General features: G+C 32.3%; 1 protein-coding gene and 1 long non-coding RNA gene across 16 annotated transcripts in view; one reads left to right on the top strand and one right to left on the bottom strand.

The window, feature by feature from the left end:
• Nucleotides 1-19,825, bottom strand: part of LOC142326267 (uncharacterized) — a 32,389-nt gene extending 12,564 nt beyond the window's left edge. The window contains exons 1-2 of the long non-coding RNA XR_012756748.1: nucleotides 19,527-19,825; nucleotides 18,018-18,233 (exon numbers count right to left, since the gene is read on the bottom strand). This is a non-coding gene — a long non-coding RNA (uncharacterized LOC142326267). The remainder of the gene's footprint in view (nucleotides 1-18,017; nucleotides 18,234-19,526) is intronic.
• The window catches only part of LOC142326264 (uncharacterized), a 147,488-nt gene that overhangs the window by 4,150 nt on the left and 115,338 nt on the right, over nucleotides 1-28,000 (top strand). For all 15 annotated transcript variants that reach the window (XR_012756738.1, XR_012756736.1, XR_012756737.1 and 12 more), the window contains exon 2: nucleotides 7,950-8,329. Coding sequence is in view for 3 of the 15 variants with exons in the window: in XM_075368596.1 (XP_075224711.1) it covers nucleotides 7,950-8,329 (380 nt within the window). In the remaining 12 variants the exon portion in view is untranslated. The remainder of the gene's footprint in view (nucleotides 1-7,949; nucleotides 8,330-28,000) is intronic.

Genomic DNA, 28,000 nt, shown 5'->3' on the forward strand with positions numbered 1-28,000 from the left:
TGATTTTTCAGTGACCGATCAGGAGAGAACAATATATCTGTATCAAGTTCTATTTTAAAGTTGATAAAAACAGTCGTAAATATTTATAAAATATTAACTCAAGCATTTGTTAACCGTGATTTAGGCCAGGTATAAATGTATAACTGGATAAAATATTTATTTTAAAAACGGTCAAACATTTAATGTTGATTATAAACAAACATTCAGGATAACTGGTATTACACCGGAAAATGTAATTTCTATTCAGAATGTGATTATGAAAGATCATAGATTATTGAAAACATCTGTAATGTAGTGCGGGATTATCATATGGGATGTGTTAGTAAATTTTTTCACAAGAATTCAACATTAGGACGCTGAGTAATGAGAAACAGCAACGTATAAATGTCTGTAGTGAACTGAAAGAATGTTAAACTGACTTAGATTCTTACCAAGATCATTACAGGTGACAAAAGTTGGGTTTACAGATACGATACTGAAATTAAGCAGCAATCGTCCCATTGGAAGAACCCAGTTTCATTTGCGCCAAAGAAATCTCATTAAGTGAAATTACAATATGAAACCCTTATTCATCTGTTTCTTTGATACTGATGGAATTATCCCCAAGTTTGTACCTCCTGGTCAGATGGTTAATAGAAAATTCTCTGAAGGAAACGTCCAGAAAAGCGGTAAAGGATGGGCCGAGTCCTTCATCCAATAATGCAAGGCTGCATATTAATTTCATTGTGCCGCAATATTTGGTGAAAAAAACTTAGCGGTTGTTCCTCATTCACTGTGTTTGCCTGACAGTTCTGTATGACTGCTTTTTCTTCTCCAGATTATAAATCAAGCTAAAGGCGCCAAGATTTGCCAGTAGACGAAATTCAAGGGTAATTGCAGGTGGTGCTGATTACAATTACCAAAAAAGAGTTTCAGGATGCATTATATTTATAGCAGAGCTCTAGAATTTGTATCTGAGTTTCCAAGGGGACTATTTTGAAAGTTATGGCATTTTTAAATCTTATATACATTTTAAAGCTCTTTGTTCCATTGTTACAATTTTCTGGTTATGCTGTTATTTTAGGCAATAATGAAACATTTTTATGTTAGCCTAAGTTGGTAATGGTTTTTATGATTTCATTGTATATTTGCAATTATGATTTCTTCTTTTTCAGATGTTTCTCTTTTCTTTTCTCCCAATATTTTCTAAGCGCATGTGCATTCTTTCAATCTTCACTCAATTTTAAATTTGGATTTGATTTTTTTCTGTTCAACCTGAGGTTTCATTATTTGTTTTATCATATCGCTATAATCTCTTGTGTTTTTACACCTTTAATTTTGATATTTCCTTTTCCCATGTCTTCCTTAACTACTTTAAACTGGTTTTTTTTCTTTCAGAATTGTCCTCTAGTTTCGTCACTAATCATCCTCAATTTAATGTGACAGAATATTAATCTTTTCATCTTGAATATTGTTGAAATCTTTTCAACTTCTTTTGTATAAATTTTATTGTTTCTTAACTTGTATTCTCCATTTACTCTAATTAATCCTAGAATCTTCCTCAAAATTTTCCTTTCATTCTTTTCTTTTCAATCACCTCCATCACCATCTTCTTTCTTTGTGCTAAACATTCTATAGCATTATTTTAACAATGATGAAGAGTGCTTTCTTGTTGTACACACAAGGTCTCCTCAGAAAATAATCAAACTTTATTTTTTTAATCTTTATTATTAATTTTACAGATTATTGGTTCTTGTCCCCTTCAAAGTACTCCCTTCCTTATTCACACTCTTTTCTGAGTATTGTTTCTGCTTCATTCGAAATGGCTTTTTGGTATGTGATGAATTTGCTTTAACGTCATCAATAGTCTCAAAACGGCATATTTCATCGCTGATTTTAATTTTAGAAAAAAAAGTCATAAGAAGCCAGGTCTGGCAAGATGGGAGGGTGAGGGAGGACAGTCATCTGATTTTTGGCACAAGACTGACGAATTGACAAAGCTGAGCGTGCATTGCAGTGAAGGAACCATGAGTTGTCTCGCCACCAGTCCAGTCTCTTTTCAGGGATTTTTTCACATAACCATTGTAAAATGCCTTGATAGTATGCACAATTCACCGTTTCACTTTGAGGGAAGAATTCAAAATGCACACTTCCATTAAAATCGAAAAAACAGAGAGCATCACAGACATCGGAATGAGGCTGACGTGCTTTCTTGGTGTGTGGAAACTCTTTGCCAATTCGACTGATTGAACTTTTGTGTCGATGTTGTAGTTGTAAACCCAACTCCCGTTATGATCCTTTGCGTGAATGTTTCAAGGTCATCTACTTGTTCAATAAGTTGCAGAGAAATGTCCACTCGATGTTCTTTCTGCTGTTCAGACATTAAATTAGGAAAAAACTTTGTTGCGACTCTATGCGCGTTCAGTTTTTCAGTCAAAATGTCTCAGTATGATTCGATCAAGATGCTAATCTCTTCTGTAAGTTCTCTGACGGTCAATAGGACCAGATCGTTGATGCCATCGGTTGAAGTTGAATGCCTTCCTGATCGACGATCATCTTTAATCGATTGATGATTGCTTTTAAATTGTGAAAACCATTCGTAACATCGCATACGATCCAGAACATCCATGAACCAAGGAACCATGAGTTGTCTCGCCACCAGTCCAGTCTCTTTTCAGGGATTTTTTTCACATAACCATTGTAAAATGCCTTGATAGTATGCACAATTCACCGTTTCACTTTGAGGGAAGAATTCAAAATGCACACTTCCATTAAAATCGAAAAAACAGAGAGCATCACAGACATCGGAATGAGGCTGACGTGCTTTCTTGGTGTGTGGAAACTCTTTGCCAATTCGACTGATTGAACTTTTGTGTCGATGTTGTAGTTGTAAACCCAACTCCCGTTATGATCCTTTGCGTGAATGTTTCAAGGTCATCTACTTGTTCAATAAGTTGCAGAGAAATGTCCACTCGATGTTCTTTCTGCTGTTCAGACATTAAATTAGGAAAAAACTTTGTTGCGACTCTATGCGCGTTCAGTTTTTCAGTCAAAATGTCTGTCTCAGTATGATTCGATCAAGATGCTAATCTCTTCTGTAAGTTCTCTGACGGTCAATAGGACCAGATCGTTGATGCCATCGGTTGAAGTTGAATGCCTTCCTGATCGACGATCATCTTTAATCGATTGATGATTGCTTTTAAATTGTGAAAACCATTCGTAACATCGCATACGATCCAGAACATCATTTCCGTAAACTTGTTTCAAAAGTTGAAATGTTTCTGTGAAAGTTTTCCCCGGTTTGACGCAAAATTTTAGGTTACATCGTTGCTCCTGAAAAACGCACATTACAAAAATCACTACTATTGCTTAAACACGTTACACTCAAATAACAATAACAAGAGAAGTAAGTGAGATATCAACAATCCTAGAACGTGTGGTTACAGAGGAGATTATGTGGAACATAATACTGCCAACCGCACATCACTAAATATCTTGCTTGGTGTGTTATTAAAAATGTTTGATTATTTTCTGAACAGATGTCGTATTTTGGTAGATCCTAAAGCAGTTTATATCTTTCTTACTCTTTCTTTCAAAGGAATAATAATAGGTTTTCGTGTTGGTATTAAATATTCTTCTAGATGTTTAGATTTATCAATAATTGTAATGTTTCCATAATTTATTTTCATCTCTCTGCTGTTATTTTTTCTATCTTTAATCATAACTTTTATCTTTTCAAAAAAATTTGTAATCCAACTTTACCAGCTATTTCCCGTAATATTTTATCTGTATTTTTTTGATAGGATCACATCACCTTCCTCATCAGCCAAACAATTTACTTCTATCTCTGATCATCCTAATATTATTTCTTTAATTATAATTCTTTTCCATATGCTTTATTATTTACAAACCTTTTACTGTGAAATAAATATAATAAATTACTGGCCAAATGAAGTCTTATTCTTACTTAAATTTTTTTAATGTTTGTGTGTTTGTAAAACAGATAAATCAAATGAAAAAAAATAAAAAAATAATTTTATATATTTTTTTATTTAAAAAAAAAATTAATTTCTATTAAATTTTTAAATAACATTGAACAATTTATGTGTAACAATTGTTCGTTAAATTTTCAATTTCAAAATAGTACTCTGTACAACTGTTTTTCACTCACTGAGCCTTTCCCTATCATGTGTCCTTAGTTTACTAAATTTAACAAACTAAAATGAGAGTTCTACCATTTGCTCAGCTACTAGTTAATAAATGGGTATAACGTAATAGAATTATACTTTATTTAAAAGCTACATTTTAAAAGTTCAGGTTACACTAAAACATATCAATAGATATTGCTACTTTGTATTTGTATTTAGTTTCTGTTTTTTTTTTTTTTTTTTTTTTTGTCTTCAGTCCTTTGACTGGTTTGATGCAACTCTCCAAGAATCCCTATCTAGTGCTAGTCGTTTCATTTCAGTATACCCTCTACATCCTACATCCCTAACAATTTGTTTTACATATTCCAAACGTGGCCTGCCTACACAATTTTTCCCTTCTACCTGTCCTTCCAAAATTAAAGCGACTATTCCAGGATGCCTTAGTATGTGGCCTATAAGTCTGTCTCTTCTTTTAACTATATTTTTCAAAATGCTTCTTTCTTCATCTATTTGCCGCAATACCTCCTCATTTGTCACTTTATCCACCCATCTGATTTTTAACATTCTCCTATAGCACCACATTTCAAAAGCTTCTAACCTTTTCTTCTCAGATACTCCGATTGTCCAAGTTTCACTTCCATATAAAGCGGCACTCCAAACATACACTTTCAAAAATCTTTTCCTGACATTTAAATTAATTTTTGATGTAAACAACTTATATTTCTTACTGAAGGCTCGTTTAGCTTGTGCTATTCGGCATTTTATATCGCTCCTGCTTCGTCCATCTTTAGTAATTCTGCTTCCCAAATAACAAAATTCTTCTACCTCCATAATCTTTTCTCCTCCTATTTTCACATTCAGCGGTCCATCTTTGTTATTTCTACTACATTTCATTGCTTTTGTTTTGTTCTTGTTTATTTTCATGCGATAGTTCTTGCGTAGGACTTCATCTATGCCGTTCATTGTTTCTTCTAAATCCTTTTTATTCTCGGCTAGAATTACTATATCATCAGCAAATCGTAGCATCTTTATCTTTTCACCTTGTACTGTTAATCCGAATCTAAATTGTTCTTTAACATCATTAACTGCTAGTTCCATGTAAAGATTAAAAAGTAACGGAGATAGAGAACATCCTTGTCGGACTCCCTTTCTTATTATGGCTTCTTTCTTATGTTCTTCAATTGCTACTGTTGCTGTTTGGTTCCTGTACATGTTAGCAATTGTTCTTCTATCTCTGTATTTGAACCCTAATTTTTTTAAAATGCTGAACATTTTATTCCAGTCTACGTTATCGAATGCCTTTTCTAGGTCTATAAACGCCAAGTATGTTGGTTTGTTTTTCTTTAATCTTCCTTCTACTATTAATCTGAGGCCTAAAATTGCTTCCCTTGTCCCTATACTTTTCCTGAAACCAAATTGGTTTTCTCCTAACACTTCCTCCACTCTCCTCTCAATTCTTCTGTATAGAATTCTAGTTAAGATTTTTGATGCATGACTAGTTAAACTAATTGTTCTGTATTCTTCACATTTATCTGTCCCTGCTTTCTTTGGTATCATTACTATAACACTTTTTTTGAAGTCTGACGGAAATTCCCCTTTTTCATAAATATTACACACCAGTTTGTATAATCTATCAATCGCCTCCTCCCCTGCACTGCGCAGTAATTCTACAGGTATTCCGTCTATTCCAGGAGCCTTTCTGCCATTTAAATCTTTTAATGCTCTCTTAAATTCAGATCTCAGTATTGTTTCTCCCATTTCATCCTCCTCAACTTCCTCTTCTTCCTCTATAAAACCATTTTCTAATTCATTTCCTCCGTATAACTCTTCAATATATTCCACCCATCTATCGACTTTACCTTTCGTATTATATATAGGTGTACCATCTTTGTTTAATACATTATTAGATTTTAATTTATGTACCCCAAAATTTTCCTTAACTTTCCTGTTTGCTCCGTCTATTTTACCAATGTTCATTTCTCTTTCCACTTCTGAACACTTTTCTTTAATCCACTCTTCTTTCACCAGTTTGCACTTCCTGTTTATAGCATTTCTTAATTTCCGATAGTTCCTTTTACTTTCTTCATCACTAGCATTCCTACGTTCATCCATCAGCTGCAATATATCGTCTGAAACCCAAGATTTTCTACCGGTTCTCTTTATTCCACCTAAGTTTGCTTCTGCTGATTTAAGAATTTCCTTTTTAACATTCTCCCATTCTTCTTCTACATTTTCTACCTTATCTTTTTTACTCAGACCTCTTGCGATGTCCTCCTCAAAAATCTTTTTTACCTCCTCTTCCTCAAGCTTCTCTAAATTCCACCGATTCATCTGACACCTTTTCTTCAGGTTTTTAAACCCCAATCTACATTTCATTATCACCAAATTATGGTCGCTATCAATGTCTGCTCCAGGGTAAGTTTTGCAGTCAACGAGTTGATTTCTAAATCTTTGCTTAACCATGATATAATCTATCTGATACCTTCCAGTATCGCCTGGCTTTTTCCAAGTGTATATTCTTCTATTATTATTTTTAAATTGGGTGTTGGCAATTACTAAATTATACTTCGTGCAAAACTCTATAAGTCGGTCCCCTCTTTCATTCCTTTTGCCCAGCCCGTATTCACCCACTATATTTCCTTCCTTGCCTTTTCCAATGCTTGCATTCCAATCTCCAACTATTATTAAATTTTCATCTCCTTTTACGTGTTTAATTGCTTCATCAATCTCTTCGTATACACACTACCTCATCATCATCATGGGCGCTTGTAGGCATATAGACGTTAACAATCGTTGTCGGTTTAGGTTTTGATTTTATCCTTATTACAATGATTCTATCGCTATGCGTTTTGAAATACTCCACTTTCCTCCCTATCTTCTTGTTCATCACGAAACCTACTCCTGCCTGCCCATTATTTGACGCTGAGTTAATTACTCTAAAATCACCTGACCAAAAGTCGCCTTCCTCTTCCCACCGAACCTCACTAATTCCTACTATATCCACGTTTACCCTATCCATTTCCCTTTTTAAATTCTCTAGCCTACCAACCTTTTTTAAGCTTCTAACATTCCACGCTCCGACTCGTAGAATGTTATTTTTTACTTTTCTGGTGACCCCTTCCTTAGTAGTCCCCACCCGGAGATCCGAACGGGGGACTATTTTACCTCCGGAATATTTTACCAAGGAAGGCGCCTCCATTATTGCTTTTGAAAATGCAGAGCCACATTTTCTTGGAAAAAAAAACAGCTGTAGTTTTCCATTGCTTTCAGCTGCGCAGTACTCAGAGGACTGAGTGATGTTGATATGGCCGTTTAAGTCATTGTGACTTACGCCCCTAACAACTACTGAAAGAGCTGCTGCCCTCTTTCAGGAATCATTCCTTAGTCTGGCTCTCAACAGATACCTCTCCGATATGGTTGCACCTTCGGTCCAGCTACTCTGTATCCCTGAGCACTCAAGCCCCCTCACCAACGGCAAGGTCTCATGTATCATAGAGGAGGTAGTTTCTGTTATATAAAGATATTGTAGTGAACATACATCTTGTAAGCTGTATTTCATATAGTTAACTTCATTTTGAGACAAAGTAGTACGCATTAAGAAATCGATGTTGCTTTTTAATAGGTGGAATTGAAAATATTTACCATTGGTGCTTATAAGGTTGCGTGCTATTCGTCGATAAAGGAATACCCGACCGATCTCTACTGTAAATATATTTATTTTGTATCTTTATAACATTCTCAATTGTATATTTGAGATTGTATGTATACATTTCATATTTTTATTAATGTTTGTTTAATTTTTGGTTTTTTTTGTTGTTGTAGGATTCATTTATTTCAAATCTTTTACGTATCATACAACATATGAGACCAAATAAGTCATCATCAAATATTAATAATGATATAGATAAAACACCTCCATTAATGAGTGCCGATAAACTAGCGAAAAAATTTCCAGGTCTTGCTATACCTAATGATTCATTTAAATCGATATTAGATAGTAAAGACAATGATAATAATGATGATGAAAACGATAACGATAAAAAGAGTAAAGGGAAACATAAAATTGATAAAGATAAGATTGAAGATAACGATGACGATGGCCATAGTAAAAAGAAAAGTAAGAAAATGAAAAAATTATACAATGAAAATGATACGGTCGATGATGCGATAGCAGCTTTAGAGGCTCTGGCACCTTCTCAAGTGTACGTATTAATTAATTTATTTTGTTTTTTCTATTATAAAATTAAATTTTTATTTGTTTGCGTAGGTTGGTTTATATAAACATGTTTTTTCTTTTTAACTTATTTTTTTTAATTATTTACAGTATGCACCTTGGTTTTAGCTTTATTAAATTCTGATGTTATGTCTTGGTGACATTATAAAAGAGATCTCGACAGAATATTATTATTAAAAATGTGTCATAAGGGTGAGTTTTCAAGATACAAAATTAGGCTATCAGATCAATATTTGGCACCCAAAAATATACGTGATTTACTATATAAAATATGTCTCTTATTGACACTTAATCGTTGACATTGAAGATACGATTAGGAATTTATTAGAAGAAAAAATATGTAAAGGAGAATGAAGAATAAGAGTTGCCGATGAGACGGTAATTTTAGCCGATAACACGCATGTGCTTCAAAGATTTTAAAGTCCTGGAGGAAGGAATGAAATATAGGAAAAACTAAAGTAACGGAAGTAAACGGCAAAGATAAGCGAAGGAAGAATAGAAAAAGTAAAAAAATTACTGACATTTGGGAAATATGGTGTAAGAGAACAGGAAAGCACAACAGAAGTAAAAGGAAGGATAGCAGTGGCAGTGGAAGCTTTCAATAAGAACAGGAAATTACTGTGCAGTTAAAAGTCTGAATTTTGAGTTAAGGAAGAGGTTAGTCAAACGCTATGTGTGAAGTGTCTTGTTGATCGGAAGTGAAACACGGGTGATAAGGAAAAGGGAGAGGGACTAGATTGAGTTTTTTGAGATGCGAATAGGAAGAAGGATGGGAAAAATAAGATGGACGAATAAGGAGAGGATATGCAGTTACAGGAAATGGAATCTTAACAACCGCATCAAAAGAATTGGAAGAAGGAGAAAGAAAGGGGAGGAAGAAGAAGGATGTGGTTAATAGGTAAGTTGAAAATCGGAACTACAGCAAGTGAAAGAGGGTTTGGGATAGATTTGGATGGAGACTGGTTGCAGTAAGGGACCTACACCGTTAGGCAGAACACCAGATGATTAATAAGTGTTATGTAAATCGATATTGTGTTTATATTTATAAATTTACATTCTTTGTTAAAATTCAATAATTTCTTAGTTTTAAAACGATTATCCACCTCTATCAAACCAGACAGCTGAACTGTTTTCACGTGATGAAACATAATACTACAGTTTATGTGAAAGTAGCTTATTATTCTTCGATTGCCAACTTTACTAAAGTTAAAGAGTGAAATAGATCGGGAACTTAGGAAAGTTCAACCTGATAGTGATTTGTGTACCGACTTCTAAAAATTTTATAAATTTGATTAAAATTTATCAATTTCTCTCTAAAGATCATGGAATTTTCAGGTTTAACACAAAACAGGACAACAATTCTAAAAATTATGATTCCCATCGTAAAATTGTTTCTTGATTTTGAGTTTTCAAACTCATTTTTTTTCATTTTTTGGTTTCTTTAATGTTTAGAAAACTTTTTGAATAAGATATGACCACAAAAATATTTCTAGTTGATAGTGCATTGGTTTTCCTACTATTAAAAAAAACAATTAAAAAGTATTAATAATAAAAAAATTTATAAATATTTTAGCACACGCTTACAAATACTCACCGTAAGGCACTGTGAGTTTTTTTAACAACAATAATATGAACATGTGTTTTTTTTTAACCATCTCCAAAAAAGGTCTGGTCCTCAAAGCGTTAAACAATGATCCCATTCAGTGTGTGCTTAAACAATTTTAATTAATACCTTCTGAACTCCGATTTCTTTTTAATTGTTTTTATATTTAGTACCATCATGTGTTTACTTTAACATTATTTAGTGTTTATATTTTAAATAATTAATATAGATTTTAATCGCATATATTTTATAGATGCGATTAAAATCACATATTATTTTATTTTATAGTTAATATAAAATTATTATAAATTAAACATTTTTTAATTAACTAGTCTTATGATGGTGGTCTAATCAAGGTTTTACCATGGTTTCCCTTGATCCATCCATGAAAATATTGAAGAAGTTCTATTTTTTAATTTGTGAAGTAGCATCTACTCATTTCTGGTATGTTCTGTATAATATACTAGCTAGCCTGTCTAACCGGAACCTGGACCCTTGGATGAATCACGAGCTAACTTGGGTTTGTGGCTTTCGGGTAGGCCAAGGAACCTACCTCCATGGCCGCAGAGCTTGCTTCACTTGCCATTACCAATTTTTGAGAAGGACCAATTTTTGCCCTGGACACCTGCACAGCTTGCTTAAGTCGCCATTCCCATCTACCCAGAGGGCGCCACTTCCTGGACCCCTACACAGTACGTTATCCTCATGGTTGTTATAATAATACCGATAAATAATATAGTATTCAGGCTTTATATGCCTGTACGGCAAAGAATTCATAACTTATTTCTTCGTCACTGTAGCAGAAATATAAAAATGAAGTAAAAGGATTAATCTACTTTTTCCTTAATGAATATCCTTAATTCACAACTTCACCCTCGTCGGGCGAGAAGAAATAATGAATATTTTTAATATATTTACCTTCAAAGGAGCTAGAGCCTCGGTCGACAGCTTAAAACCTTCCCTGGGATAACTCGAATACAAGTGTATTCTCAAAATTTGAAAGTAATCGGTCGGTTGGTTCTCATGTGATGAGAAAACAGACAAACTCTATATATACACATTTCCGAATAACCGTGATTTGTTAGATCAAGAGTGTACCTGGTGCATGCAAAAGTTAGTATTCAACATACTATCAGATAGCCGGTTAAAATTTTGAAAATCGGATAATTGTTTGCAGAGATATTATAAGAGCACCCTGTTGCACCTCCCAAAACAGGCACCCTGTTTGTTACAGTTGATGGTGATGATTGGTCTAGCCTCCCATGAGGTGCTTGCATACTTCACCTCTCTAGCCTCAGACACAGTCCTTATGGCATGCCCATTATTGTTAAACAGAAACTTTTAAAATTTATTTAATATTATTTTATTTAACGTAAATTCTATTAATAATTCTGTTCTTTTTGTAATATTATTCAATCGATCGATTCAAATCATTCAGTTCCAACCCGGTTCACGCGGTGATAGATGATCAAGTTCATAGTTCATTAAAGTTTACGCTTCAGCCGGCAAATCTCCACTACTATATATCTATATATATATTTTAGAGATTTTTTGAGATAAAATATATCGAAAAATTTTTTCAGTTGTGCCAAGAAACATCGGTAAAAATTTGGTTGTGATTGATCGAGTAGTTTTCTCTTTTTGTTTATCCTGAACAAACAAAAACCCTCTTCCTGTCTATATAATAGTATAGATGTAAATATAGATATGTATTGGGACATATGGCATCACAGTTCTGTGTTTAATTTTATCGTATAGAATTACTATTCTATTGAATGTTACTACACCGTTATTTTATTTAAAGATCGTCCAAGGTGAAACGATAATCGACAGAAAAATATCATTATCGGCCATAATGATGTACCGCAACGAAAACTAACAGAAAATTTTGAAGAAATGAAGCTTCAGTACATCGGTAACAAACACGCGGATGAAAAATCGCTCGATCAGGAGAGAGAGTTAATAGATACTAGGTCGATAAGGGGAAAAGCACAGATCAGGAATATTCTAACATCAGGGTATGGAGTAGGGAAAATTAATAATCTCAGTTAGTTTTTAAAATTTCAAAATACGATTTTGAGTTCTAAAAATTCAAAAAATAAACGATATATGGGATGTATCTTATTTAGAAAAAGGAGGGCTAAGAGAGTAGGATAATCGACTGTATGAATAATATGTAACTGATATTTTATGCGACTGGAATAGTATCAACAAAAATTAGAATAAGGAAAAACAAGTTTTTTTTGTCTTCAGTCATTTGACGGGTTTGATGCAGCTCTCCAAGATTCCCTATCTAGTCTAGTGCTAACAAAAAGTAATGGAAATATTTATGTTCATTTGAAATAATATCGATCGAGAAATAAATTGTGAAGATTTTATTATTTAATCTAGCGATACAAATAAGAATTGTAAATATGTTTCTTTAGATGTTAATGAAAATTTAATTAAACGGATATAACAGAGATGCAGTATTTTTTGTCGAGTGTGCCGCAAAAGGAAAAAATAAAAATTATTAGATTTTGTGGTCAAGGACACACGTCGCAGACAGCAACGTCGCCAGCAGAGTTGTCGATTTCGCAATACCGGGCTAGAATTTGTCAACAAATATAATAAACGTTGTAATACGAGTACGTTGTGCAGTGTAAATGTTTTGTTATCGATAAATCATTGCGCTAAGCTCTTTACAAGATTAAAGTATCTAAATATTTTATTTAATTCTGACTTCCTGTTCGCGGCTGTTTCTGTGTTGTCGGAATGTAATAAAAAAAGGTAAAATTAGATTTTATTATTTTTGTATTTGCAAATATAATGAGTGTTCGATGCAGAGCGTAATATTTTCAGTTTAGTCTTCTGTTCTTGTAGCGTAAATGTTATTTACCGTATTGTTTTCCTTTATTATAGTTGACGCGTAAACTCTTCTTGCGATTCTGGTATATAATTATAAATTTAACAAACTTTAAATAGCGTTTATGCGATTTATTATGTTTTTCTTTTATCTTACGTAACCGCTACCCGATCAGACCATCAGGAAACGATAACGAAAAGACTTTAAGGAATAGGAACGTATCTCATCGACCCCAATAATAGTAAAATTTTATATAGAAATAACCCACTACTTTACGCAAGAAAGAGTTGCAGGAATCCAGATTTTTAGACGTTAGCGAATTAAATTTTTATAAGGCTCGTATTTTTGTATTGTATTGTAATCAGCAGCTCCCGGGTATTTTTGGGGGAAGGAGGAGTTAGTATTTAGCATATGCAAGCGTACTCCTGGAATAGTAGTAATTCTAACAGATATTACGTTAAAGTCTAGGTTTTTTATTTTATATAATTCTTGCACTAACTACATAGCAATGACTGAGATGCGCAGAGCAGCATGGCGCATCACGTGTCCCATCTGCACCAATAACAACAGAGTAGGGAAGCGCAGCTGGCCTGGCAGCACACATACACACTCTCAACGAGAAAGATGGCGTCATCGAACTAGCCAAACGTCATTTATGGCGACATTTAAATAGCTATTAAAAATTAATATTAAAATTAAAAACCGTAAAATTCTACAATAAATCACAGAATCGTCCTAAAATTGATCAAATCACTTGAAAATGTTCACAAAAATATACTCTATGTCCTAATCAACTAATCAAGTAAATATTTAATTAATAAATATTTAATAAAAACAGAAAACTGAGGGACGCGATAACACGTGGTTTTAATACGGCCCTCTTACCTAAAATATATCCTTCTTTACACGTGAAAAAGATATTGTTTTAAACGGTTAATTACTTAAGAGTTAAAAACTACATGAAGTTAATAAACGAACCCGTAATTTAAATGTAAATCGGAAAAACAAATAAAATAAATTCGCGTGATGTACACATTATTAAATATATAATCAACTTTTTAATTTAACCCTTAACTGGGCCCGCAAAGGGTAATCTTACCCACGAGTGCGTGGGGTCGCTTTCTTTCATTAATTAAAATTTTATCGGGGGCTATAACTCTGGAACCGATGAAAACAAGTACCGCTTACGATATATCGTAGAAAACCTCTCGATCAGAGCTTATTACTGCATTTAAGAAAAAGTCCAAAATCCAATTTTTTTAAATATTGGCTTTTTTTACGCTTTTGGTTCATCCGATTCTAATCAAAAGGGGAGGTGCACAACTAGATCTGTTACAACAGTTTTAAATCCAACATTCTACGGCTAATCGTTTTTGAGCTACGCGAGGTAATTACGTACGCAGCACATACATATGTACAGACGTCACCAGAAACAAATCAAAATGGATATTTCCGTTGAAATCTGAATACCGAAATTATTCGCGATTACAATACTTCCTTTTACGTAAAAATAAAAGTTGTAAATTATAAGTAAAAAATAACTAAAACACTTTAAGGAATATATCTTATCCATCTTAATAACGGTAAAATTATATAAACAAATAACTCACAGTATGCGATGAAAGTCGCGGGCATCCAAAACGATAATGAACTAAGTTTTGATAAGACTCGACGCACAGAATTTTATATGAATTTAAAAACATTAGATTTAGATAAAATTAATTAGTCACCTGTTAAAAAGAAAAAAAAAATATTACTAGTGAAATATCTATTAGAATTTTGTTAATGCATTTAATTTTGGTAATCGTTAATTGTGTAATGTAACGTAGAATATTAAAATAAAGATCACTCGCTACCAGAAGGACGTTTATTATTTTTAAAAAATGTATTTTCGAACGGAAAATATTAACATACTTAAAAAGCGCGTAACATTTTTTTATAATAAATAATAGAATCCGTATTTACAATTTTTCAGATTTTTCTTTCAGCGGTAAATCTATTGGTTCTCTGATGTGTGTAATTTTCACGCGAATAAATAACAACAGACTTCGATTTTTCAAAAGGGGTGAAGGAAGGTAAAGAAAAAATTAATTTACTAAAAAAACATAAATAAAAATAATAAATTTAACGAGATACGATACAGGCACTCTACTATCCGAATCCGTATGACCGGAAGGCGTCCCCAGGGGGCGATCGAGGAGCGACGACTCCCGAAAACATCTATGTCCAGACAGGAGCCGGGTAAATTCGTAGCCTGTGTTCCCGTGCTTTCGCTCCACCCAGTTCCTGACGTCGCTTAATAATATTCTCAGTATGTACTGTTTTGATACGGCGTAAACAGTTAAATATGTAACGTTAGAATTATAAGTAAATATGAAAAAATTAAGTAATTTCAGCGATTAACATTTCTAGACCGATAACGGAAAAGTCTACTTCGTCGAAATAAAGTTCAAATATAATTTAGGCAGACCAACAGGTCCTTTCGCCAACCGCGCGAGAAACCGAAAAAAGGATATTTTTATCCCTTTATAGGGGATTGAATAATACCGGAAAATATGTTCGCTGGGAAACATTTCTGCCCTTTGAATAAAATTTTGAGATACAGGACCCTTAAGGTCCATATCTCCTTGCCTGCTACACCTATCGTGACAAATTAATCGCCGTCACGTACAAAAAATCATCGTGCCGATTTCATCCAAATCGGTCCATCCGATCGAGAGATACCCGGTTTCTGGAATTCTTCATCGCTGAAATCGTGTCGTTTGGTTAGAAACAGACATGAACGGTAGCGGTTCGTAGCTAAATTTAACGAGGTTGATTTTCTTAGCCTTTTCAAGGCCGCGGTTAAAGTTTTCTGTAAAATAAAAGAACCGAAAACAAGAATGAATCGATAGCAGAAAGCAGGATAATAATCTAATTCTACACTTTATTCGATTCAAGAATACGGCCCACCGTTTCTAAGCATATTACGCTTAAAAGGCCTATTCGGTTTAATCGAATTTTTTTTTTTTGTCTTCAGTCATTTGACTGGTTTGATGCAGCTCTCCAAGATTACCTATCTAGTGCTAGTCGTTTCATTTCAGTATACCCTCTACATCCTACATCCCCAACAATTTGTTTTACATACTCCAAACGTGGCCTGCCTACACAATTTTTTCCTTCTACCTGTCCTTCCAATATTAAAGCGACTATTCCAGGATGCCTTAGTATGTGGCCTATAAGTCTGTCTCTTCTTTTAACTATATTTTTCCAAATGCTACTTTCTTCATCTATTTCCCGCAATACCTCTTCATTTGTCACTTTATCCACCCATCTGATTTTTAACATTTTCCTATAGCACCGCATTTCAAAAGCTTCTAATCTTTTCTTCTCAGATACTCCGATTGTCCAAGTTTCACTTCCATAATTAATCGAATAAATAATAAAATGTCAACAGATAATATTTTTTTAGTAATATTAGGCGATAAAATCTCCGCTTAAAAACACTATACTCCAACGGCGGTTAATTTCAATTTCTATGTACGCAGAAACAAATACGTTATTAGTTTTTACTAATTACCTTCTCTTTAGGTAATTTACCTTGATTTGGCGATCAAAGAGTCCTTGCTTTCAGCAGTCTTCTGATAGCTACTGAAAAGACAAATAAACACTTTCGTATTCCTTCCGCAGATGATCGAAGTAGAGAAGCGAACGAAAAAGGAAGTTTCCGTAAACACGTGGCGTAAAAGAAAACTATTTTCCGCCGGCACGCCAGGGTGGGCTCTGCGGGAGCGACAGTGCTTTCTCTTCCTGGCAGTTTCCTATGTGCGCATGCGCACAACAGCTAAACACCACGCCGCTGGAACTGTGAAGCGCACAATTCCGTACAAAGATTTTCGTATCTTTTTCATAAACTGGGGGATGGCTACTGACATTAAGCTTAAGGATTAATAAAAATAACCGATTATTGGGGATTTTTCTTAAGCCAGAAATGCAACACTTGCTTATCGCATTCCAATCACACGGGTAGGCAGCTAGACGGCGTTCCAAGAATCTTCAAAAGGTTTTCAAGCTCTTTTGCCAGGGTAGTTCTAGAAAAGCGGATGAACTAAAAAGAAAAGCGCTACGTCGTTTTTAGTAATAAAAAATTACGCGTATAGAATTTTATTTCGAAAATACAAGTACATCGTTAAATTGTTAATTACATTTTTTTTAAATTTCGGTGCTCCTTTGATCAGCCAAAGAAACATAGTTTTTTTGTAATTTTTTTATTTCGCGTCGTTTATTATTGTATGTAATGAATGAAATGAAATGGTAATCGCATAAAAATACCGAACCCAAGTTCAGAATCGAACACAGGAACATCAGACGATTGTTATAGAACCCGACAACTAATGTGATTTTTTTTTTCTCTTAGATTCATTTAAAAAATCGTAACGAAAAATTTCAGTCTACATATTAATTGTTGGATTTACATTTAATTTACACCATTATGTAAGTTATTTGAAGACACAATTAGTTTATCCTGGATAATCTCAAGATTTTTTTTTTTAACCTCAGATTTTTATTCCTTCTTAAACACATAATTAACTAGATGAATCACGGCTAATAAGAATCGCTAAATTCGTACCTGGAATCAAACCAGAACCTTCGACATGTTAGCAGGTTGTTTGATCCAGTCGACCTACTAAACCGATTTTTTTATGCCTTATAATACACTTTAAAAGGAAAATTCAATTAAAAGATTATCGGTAAATATTTTTTAAATGTTACGAATAGAATTAAAAATATTTTAACGCTCGTTCCGAATATTTTCAAGTAAAAATTAATCTTCGTGTAATAGACGGTAAGCTATTTAGGAGTCGATCATTTATTTTGAAAAAATAAACTAGTGTAAACTGATTTCTAACATTTTTAATCTAATAAATATTTAAAAAATGGAATATTTGAGTAGACACTAATTTAGTAATTACAATGACATGTAGTTTTTTTATCGTGTTTATGTGGGTGTAATATCGCACTTAATAAAATCTTCGGTGTCTGAAATTTTATTTAACTTAGCTGTTCATTTACAGTACGTGTCTTTACAATAATTCTAACCTTTTTACGAAAGAATTTCTGTTAAAAAGATTGTTTAATTTAGTCATATTTTATTTGAATAATACAAACAAAGGATACAAATTATCGTTTCAAAAATTGTAATTATATTAAAAATTTAAATAAACTCACCTTAATCAGTTATAATAAATATCTCGATAAAAATATGTAAATTGGATGGTTACGAATGGATTAGGTTACCACTTCCCTGGAAGCATTGCGTAATATACCATGACTTCCCGACAACAGTGTTGTCGGATTTCATCAATTTTTTCTCTATATTCACTTTTCTCTGCTTCATCTCAGTACGGCAACGATCTTCACCGATAACATCTTCCAACTACCCTACTTTTAAACAAAAAAAAAATAATGAAAAATTATTCCATCTAAAATTTAGTTTACAGACCATCAATTTAGTTTCAATCACCATCAATTTTTTTTTTTACATTATACGTTGTCTAATATTAAATTATTTTTACTTATTTTAGTTGTGATTGCGATACGTTTCGGTTTCCAGATTTAAATGGAAATACACATTTTGACCATCCCTAAATCCATTTTGACTAGTTTCGGCGTGACGTAAAAATATAAAATATTTTGATCTTTAAAGGGAAGACTCATCGGTTTGAATCAGACTTCATCTCCTTTTATTTTTTTTTTCAACTATTTATTTTAATTTAAATATACTGATTTAATAATTATTAACCCGTGATTCTAAAAAAAAAATTACGATACATAATAATTCAATGATAATAAAAAAAAAAGAAAAAATAATTAGCGAAATAAAATTTTACATACTTTTAAAAATGTGTAAATTTAATTTAATAGGTATTACATACGTGTGTATATGTAATTGATGTTCGTGAAACATCTGATTATTTAATATTAATTGAAAATCGTATTATTTTTGGATTTTCTAGTTTACTTACGTAACAAACATCTGTAAATAAGGAATATTTGAGTAGACACTAATTTAGTAAATACAATGATAGGTAGTTAAGTTATCGTTTGTGAACCAACGGAATAAAGACGGTTTTCGAGTGTTACATCGCACTCATTATCTCAAAGGGGAGGGTTAATAAAATCTTTTGTGTATGTATTATGTGGGTTTACGTGAAATTTTATTTAAGGTACCTTGAAGTGCATTTACATCATACTGAAGTACGTTCCTCTCTAAGTTAGTTTAAGTAAGTTTAATCTTTACACGTAAGGATTTTTAGTTAAAAAGATTGTTTAATTTACTCTTATTTTATTTGAATAATACAAACAAATAATAAAACCACTGGAAGTTATCGTTTCAAAAATTGTATTAATATTAAAAAAGTAAATAAAACTAATTATTTAATCAGTAATAAGTAATAAAAAGATTTACATTTGATGCGTTACAAGTGAATTAGGTTATGTTAAACTGTTGGCTCGAGGCTTTAATTATTTTTTATAAACATTACCCCAGACACAGATGAAATTACTCAAATAATGGGGTTCTATGTTATCTAATAGTAACCCTAAAAAAGTAAATAAAATTTACGCTAATATAATGTTTCAAACAAATACATAAAATTAAACGAAGTAATAATAATACTTATAATAATAATAATAATATTTTAATTATTTATATAATTTAAAAATATATATATTTACCCGTCGATTTCCGTGGTGGAGTGGTAGCGTCTCGGTTTTTTATCCGGAGGTCCCGAGTTCGAAATCCCGTCAGGCATGGCATTTTTTATACGCTACTAAATTCCATTTCCATATTCCCATACATAAGCTTCTCTATAAAACGTCGTAGTAAATTAATTCATGAAATAAAAAAATAAGTAATTAAAAAAAAATAAAGATAAATTTAACTTAATAGTAATGCATATATTAAAAAAAATCCGTTTTATAATATGTTACTTTATAAAAAGGTAGTCTGTAAAAATATCTCTCCGACGTAGTTTATGAATTCTGATGTAACAACAGATGTCGTATGTAGCCAGCTTCGGGCTTGAACGAATGTACGCGGAAATTAACGAACGTCAGACTGAAGGACAACCTTTCTAGACGCTTGTTGGTGCGTTAAAACATGTACATTTTTATTAAATCTTGCGTTCGTTTGAAACATCATAAATTGGTTTTATTATATTTATTATAATGTGAAATATTATTCAGGAATATGTTTAACAGTGGTATTACTATTAATTTGTAATTAAAACTAAACTTGTATGTAAGGTAAGTACAAAATTAATCGGGTTTTGATAAAAGTTCAATGCAGCAAATTACCTAGTTTATATATTTGTGTGTCTGTCTGTCTGTGTGTGTGTGTGTGTGTGTGTGTGTGTGTGTTTTATATATAAATAACCTTTATTTATCCACATGATTACAATTAGTAATACTAGATGAAATGTTTCTTACAACTAAATATTAGTACATAAAATAACTTTTTCTATACTATCATCCACATTTCATTTTAGTAATATTTGTAAATCTTGTAAAATATTTTAGTGTAACTGTTCATTTTAAAAAAATCTTGTACTAAGCTTTTAATATTTTCTTAACTTACACTTTAAGTATAAATATAGTCTATGTAACGTACATTTCCTATTATACAATTATGACCCAATGATATTTATGACATGTAAATGAGGTGACTTAGGCTGACAATTCCCTAGACCTGTGGTTAATTGAATTTCAACCGTCAAGTATTCTGGCATTTACTGTCTAGTACTCAGTTTCATATAAAAGTAGCTAACTTGTACTAGGCTTTGAATCTCATAACCTTTGACTTTGAGAATCAGCTATTAAACAACTGATTTGTGGTGAGTTAGTCAGTTCTGTGGGCTATCCAATATGAGTTTTTATACAGTAATTTAAAAAAGAAGTTTACACAAATTATATATTTGTAAGTACACAGTATTCAAAATAATTTGTTTACAAATTCTCATAACAGATTTTTAATCGCGTGTAAAATATTCTAATGTGCATATACTTTGGATCTAAATTTCTTTCTTTCTACCAAATCGTTTAAATGGAGAAAATTATCATATTTTTTTTGAAACTCTCCAATTAAGAGGAAATATGTGGTTTCACCACGATGGAGACCCAGCACATTTCAGTCGGTCGGTATCAGATTTCAATAAATCTTGTTTTATATATATATATATATGTACATACACACATATAAAAAACATGACGTAAGTCAATCATAATGAACGCCCATTAAAAACTACTGAAAATCGTGACGGGAAACACAAGTAAACCAAACAACACGAACGAAGATGCGATCTTCGTTCGTGTTGTTTGGTTTTATATATATATATATATATATATATATATATATGTGCGTGTGCGCGTGTTATGTTACCATTTGTTCCTGATGCGTTCATACTGTTATATGTTTTACAAGTCCGATTCTTTGAGAGAATAAACACGTATAAAATTCACTGGAGCGAATATTTGTCAGATAAATGTATTTCTCTTATTTCATATATATATTACATACACACAAACACACACTCATACTCACAGTGCAAAAAAAAATAATCCTTGTTCCATGAAATTAAAAGGAAATTTTAAATAAGAATGCTCTTTAAACATTAAATAACCAATTTTTTTATTTGCGCTGAACATAAACCACAAGATAAAATTAATCTTGTTTTAATGAACGAGTATAAAAATTGTAATAAATTTACAATTTAATACCATTAAATGATTAAAAAAAAATAATAATTAAAAATTTATGATTAATGTAAAAATATTATTAATTTTTAACAACATGGAATCTGATGTTGACAACACATGATTTTTTGTACGCCTATTAAATTACACTTACACTTTTTTTAAATGTAAATACCTAAAATTTTATCTCATTAATAATTGTAGATATTTTTTCTTTTTTTTTGCTATTGATTTATTATTCATTGTAATTTTTTTTTATAATGAAAGGTTAATAATTATTAATAAATAAAAAAAAAAATAAAAAAAATGTAGATGAAAAAGGAGATTTTAACCGATGTGCTTTCCTCTTTCAAATATTTCATTAATTAAAATTTTTTTTGGCTATAACTGGAACAAATGAAAATAAATACCATTTACGATATATCGTTGAAATCCTTTCAATGTGGGCTTATTACTGCAGTTAGAAACAAGATTTTGGGGTTTTTTGGACACTTTTGGTTCAGTGGATTGCAATCAAAAGGGGAGGTGCACAACGAGATGTTACAACAGTCCTAAACACAAAATTTTAACGTCCTACGGCTAATCGTTTTTGACTTATGCCAAATACTTAAAGTACATACGTACGTACAGACGTCACGCCGAAAGTAGTCAAATTGGATTCAGGGATGGTCAAAATGGATATTTCAGTTTAAATCTGAATATCGAAATTTTTCGCGATCACAATAATTTCTTACTTCGTACAAGGAAGTAAAAATGAACTAAAATTAAAACGGGTATTAAGAAACTATTTTTTCATGCATTTTGAATTATTTATTTATTAACAAAATGGATCACTTTTTACGTTTTTTTTTTTATTTTTTAAGATAAATTCTCTCTAATGATCATCTTATAAGTTTTTTCGGAAATTTTTATTAAATGACTTTTTATTATAATTTTTTTAATTTAAAAATACACAGAATATATGTATAAATCGATCGAAAATATTTTTCATTCTATTTTCCTGGCATAGATCTAAAGGTATACTGCAAGAAGGAAAAGTATGATAATCAGTCAAAAAGGGGTATGGTCTTTTTTTTAATTTCTCGAAGTTTTATGTCTGAGGAATCCCAAAAAACAACAACGGGTCTTTTCCCGTTGTTGCAATTTTCATTCGTTTTACTTATTTAATTTTAAATATTTAGTGATATGCGATATCAAATTTCTATTCGCGCGCGTGCGATTGTTTTAACGTGCACTTTTGTATTAATAAAAAGTCACCTGATTTGAGGTTTGTCCGAAATGGAACATTAAATAAACGGTAACTATCAGTTCTATTTTATTTATCGTAAATACAGGGTGATTTAGGAAGAAAGGGAAATAATTTGGGAACCGATTCTAGATCTTGAAATAAAGGAAAAAGTTCACGTACAAACATATGTCCGAAAACGCTTCTTTGTAAAGTTACGGCTAGCGTAAATTTCGCTCGGATTTCAGTTCCCCTGTGAAATAAGTCATACTGAAATTTTTAAGGCGTTATATAAGGGGTAAAATTGATGGTTTCTTATGTTTTTTGACCTGTAAAATAGAATTAAAAAAAAACAGTACCATCATCCCTTATTTTCACGATATCCAGCGTAGAACAGAAAAGTTCAGTGACGAAAAACACGTTTTTTTAGGTTTGAAGTAGAATAACTCTATTAAACAAACTTGTAGAGTTTAACTTAAATTCTATTATACCGTATTTAAAAATCTAGTAGTTTCTGAGAGTCTGTTTTTCACGCAAAAAACTACTAAACCGACTTTTCTGAAATGTTACGTAACCTGGAAGGACCATATGATTACTGTAATCACGAATGTTTCACCGTTTCAAAATTGTGGGGGATTAACTAACTTACGGTAACAACCGGATTAGGTCCTTTTCGTTTCTTGCCCTTCCGTCCATAAGTTTGCAAGTTTCTTGCATGGAAATATCTCAAATAGTAGGAAATATTTTTTTACCCGTACGGAAGACAGGTAACCGTTAAGATGGAAACCGACTTTTTTGAAACCCGTATACTTCAAATTATTAAAAGTTTCGAATCCTGTACTAAGTATTCGGTGTAGTGACCGGTTAGTATTGTAGATGAAAAAAGCCAGTAGCGTAATATTCGTTGAAATAATTACATAATGATTAAAATCTATCATATAAAAAGAAAATAGAGAAAAAAACTTTTAGAGGTAATTATTATTTATTAAAATTTTTGGAGGTAGCTTTGAGATGAATCGCTGGAAAACATTTGTCGTTGGGGATATATACTATATTTTTGTAATATATGTTTTATATTTGTAAAAAATGTTCCAAGCGATGATACTGACTGTCTCACCTGAATTTGCGTCAGGTGTCGCAAGAACTTTGACAGCAACGTTTTGCACATTGTTGTCAAGGGCATTGATTTCTGTCGAACGTTCGCCTTCAGTTCATCGATACTGAGGGTTGTAACATTTGATAAGAAGTTTATTAAGTAAGTAATTATATATATATATATATATATATATATATATATAATTGAATGTTTGTCTGTCTGTGTGTCTCTTAAGCCTTTCTAAACCGTTCATCCGATAGCATGAAAATTTAGGGAACGGTTGGACGCATGCCAGGGAAGGTTTCTGAATTAGTTTGGACCCGCTAGGTAGCGCTTTGGTCGAGATATTTTGAAAAATTGTATTTATGGTCCGATTTGCCTCGTATTCAGAATACGTGTTACTTAAATGGAAAGAATTATCTCCGCAAAAAATGGTCCCGCTAGTTGGCGCCGGGGTTGAGATATTTAGAAAAATTATATTTATGGACCGATTTGGTTCGTATTCAGAATATGAATATTAGTTACGTGAAAATAAATATTTTTGCAAAAACTGTACCCGCTAGGTGGGGCCGGTGTCGACATATTTACGAAACAAACAAATATTCAAATAGACTTTTTTATTCTATATATATATAAAAAATGCATGTTCGTATGTGTGTCCGCTAAAGATAAAAACACTAATGGACCGATTTACGCGCGGGAAAACGGGGAAAAGAGAAAAGGGGAAAACGGGAAAGGCTAAAAAGGAAACTGGGTGAGCGATGATGGAGAAGAGCGAAATAAAATAAATTTCTTATAGTAACAAATGCTTTAATAATAAATAAAAAAAAAAAAATAATAATTAAATAGTTCAAGAGATAATGATAAAATAATACCATAACATAATTTATGAAATTGTATAGTTTATACGTTGACAGAGGACTTTTGCTAAGAGGAATTTTAGAGGTAAATCTTTTTTTATTTAATTTTTTTGGGATAAGGCAAAATCAGTCTAACTAATGCGTCGAGGGGGAGAGAGGGACGGGAGTTTTAACAAAACTTCCTTCGCTCTGATTGGCTACCGTCAGACAGTACTGAACAAGCGTTGTACAATTCAAATACAACCGAAAACATGTGTACATGTGTGTGTGCGTACGTATGAGTATATTGCTGTGCGAGTAACACGTTAATATAGACGTTTTCTTATAAAGACATTTCTTATATAGACGTTCGATATAATTAAATTAAATCAAGATTTGTCGATTATTTTATATTTATTACATTTTATTTAAAATAATAATTAATCTCCCTTAATATTTATAATTTTTTTTTTTAAATATTACGATAAAGTTTATCTGTTTTGTAAAGTAATTTAAAAAAAAAAAAGATTCTTATTTAACTTATTAAAAATAAATCCATTAAAATAAAAAAAAATAGATTGTAATAAAATCTTTACGGGAAGGAAACGAAGCTATATAAATATATTACTAGGATGAAAAATTATGATGCAAGTGTTATCGCACATAAAAAAATATAACAAGACGGTCAGGAACCGCTTTGCTGGCCGTTCCCGTGTTACTAGAGAGCCTCCTAAAATTTTTAAATTTACCATCTGTTAAAAACAATAATTACAATTACTGTTTTTAAGATGCTTTTTTTCTAAACGGCAATTGCAATTATTATTTTTAAACGTTGCATATCTTAGGTTAAGCTGAGAGCGGATGATAGGATGATACTCGGTCCGGTCACAGTCTTTCAATAGATTTCAATGCCTCGGCACAAAATGAAGAAAAGCCAAAAACTGTGACGCTACATTAAAGACTTCACAATTTATCATTAAAGCTAAATCGTCTAGATGAAAACCCTTTTTTTTATTTATTTTATCGCTACGTTGCTTAGATAGGGAGATATGCAGCGTTAAAGACAAAAGTGGCCTTTTACCTTTAAAATGGAACATTTCCGTTTAGCAAAATCGGAAAAAAGAAATTAAATGTAAAATTTTAAGATTTAAACTATTTTATTGCAGTTCACTTCTTTCTTTTTCCTGTTTAGCCTCCGGTAACTACTTTTCAGATAATACTTCAGAGGATGAATGAGGATGATATGTATGAGTGTACATGAAGTGTATGTAGTCTTTTACAGTCTCAGTTCGACCGTTCCTGTGATGTGTTAATTGAAACCCGACCACCAAAGAACACCCGGTATCTACGATCCGGTATCCAAATCCGTGTAAAAATAACTTACTTTAGTAGGATTTGTAAAAAGGATAGTAAAAAGAACTATCGGCAATTAAGAAATGCTATAAACAGGAAGTGTAAACTGGCGAAAGAAGAGTGGATTAAAGAAAAGTGTTCAGAAGTGGAAAGAGAAATGAACATTGGTAAAATAGACGGAGCATACAGGAAAGTTAAGGAAAATTTTGGGGTACATAAATTAAAATGTAATAATGTGTTAAACAAAGATGGTACACCAATATATAATACGAAAGGTAAAGTCGATAGATGGGTGGAATATATTGAAGAGTTATACGGAGGAAATGAATTAGAAAATGGTTTTATAGAGGAAGAAGAGGAAGTTGAGGAGGATGAAATGGGAGAAACAATACTGAGATCTGAATTTAAGAGAGCATTAAAAGATTTAAATGGCAGAAAGACTCCTGGAATAGACGGAATACCTGTAGAATTACTGCGCAGTGCAGGGGAGGAGGCGATTGATAGATTATACAAACTGGTATGTAATATTTATGAAAAAGGGGAATTTCCGTCAGACTTCAAAAAAAGTGTTATAGTAATGATACCAAAGAAATCAGGGGCAGATAAAGGTGAAGAATACAGAACAATTAGTTTAACTAGTCATGCATCAAAAATCTTAACTAGAATTCTATACAGAAGAATTGAGAGGCGAGTGGAGGAAGTGTTAGGAGAAAACCAATTTGGTTTCAGGAAAAGTATAGGGACAAGGGAAGCAATTTTAGGCCTCAGATTAATAGTAGAAGGAAGATTAAAGAAAAACAAACCAACATACTTGGCGTTTATAGACCTAGAAAAGGCATTCGATAACGTAGACTGGAATAAAATGTTCAGCATTTTAAAAAAATTAGGGTTCAAATACAGAGATAGAAGAACAATTGCTAACATGTACAGGAACCAAACAGCAACAGTAGATATTGAAGAACATAAGAAAGAAGCCATAATAAGAAAGGGAGTCCGACAAGGATGTTCTCTATCTCCGTTACTTTTTAATCTTTACATGGAACTAGCAGTTAATGATGTTAAAGAACAATTTAGATTCGGAGTAACAGTACAAGGTGAAAAGATAAAGATGCTACGATTTGCTGATGATATAGTAATTCTAGCCGAGAATAAAAAGGATTTAGAAGAAACAATGAACGGCATAGATGAAGTCCTACGCAAGAACTATCGCGTGAAAATAAACAAGAACAAAACAAAAGTAATGAAATGTAGGAGAAATAACAAAGATGGACCACTGAATGTGAAAATAGGAGGAGAAAAGATTATGGAGGTAGAAGAATTTTGTTATTTGGGAAGTAGAATTACTAAAGATGGACGAAGCAGGAGCGATATAAAATGCCGAATAGCACAAGCTAAACGAGCCTTCAGTAAGAAATATAAGTTGTTTACATCAAAAATTAATTTAAATGTCAGGAAAAGATTTTTGAAAGTGTATGTTTGGAGTGTCGCTTTATATGGAAGTGAAACTTGGACAATCGGAGTATCTGAGAAGAAAAGGTTAGAAGCTTTTGAAATGTGGTGCTATAGGAGAATGTTAAAAATCAGATGGGTGGATAAAGTGACAAATGAGGAGGTATTGCGCCAAATAGATGAAGAAAGAAGCATTTGGAAAAATATAGTTAAAAGAAGAGACAGACTTATAGGCCACATACTAAGGCATCCTGGAATAGTTGCTTTAATTTTGGAAGGACAGGTAGAAGGGAAAAATTGTGTAGGCAGGCCACGTTTGGAATATGTAAAACAAATTGTTAGGGATGTAGGATGTAGAGGGTATACTGAAATGAAACGACTAGCACTAGATAGGGAATCTTGGAGAGCTGCATCAAACCAGTCAAATGACTGAAGACAAAAAAAAAAAAAAAAAAAGTAGGATTTGAACGCTAGAACTCTCGATTTCCAAATCAGC

This window comes from Lycorma delicatula, chromosome 6, assembly GCF_047948215.1.
Source record: "Lycorma delicatula isolate Av1 chromosome 6, ASM4794821v1, whole genome shotgun sequence".
Lineage (NCBI taxonomy): Eukaryota > Metazoa > Arthropoda > Insecta > Hemiptera > Fulgoridae > Lycorma > Lycorma delicatula.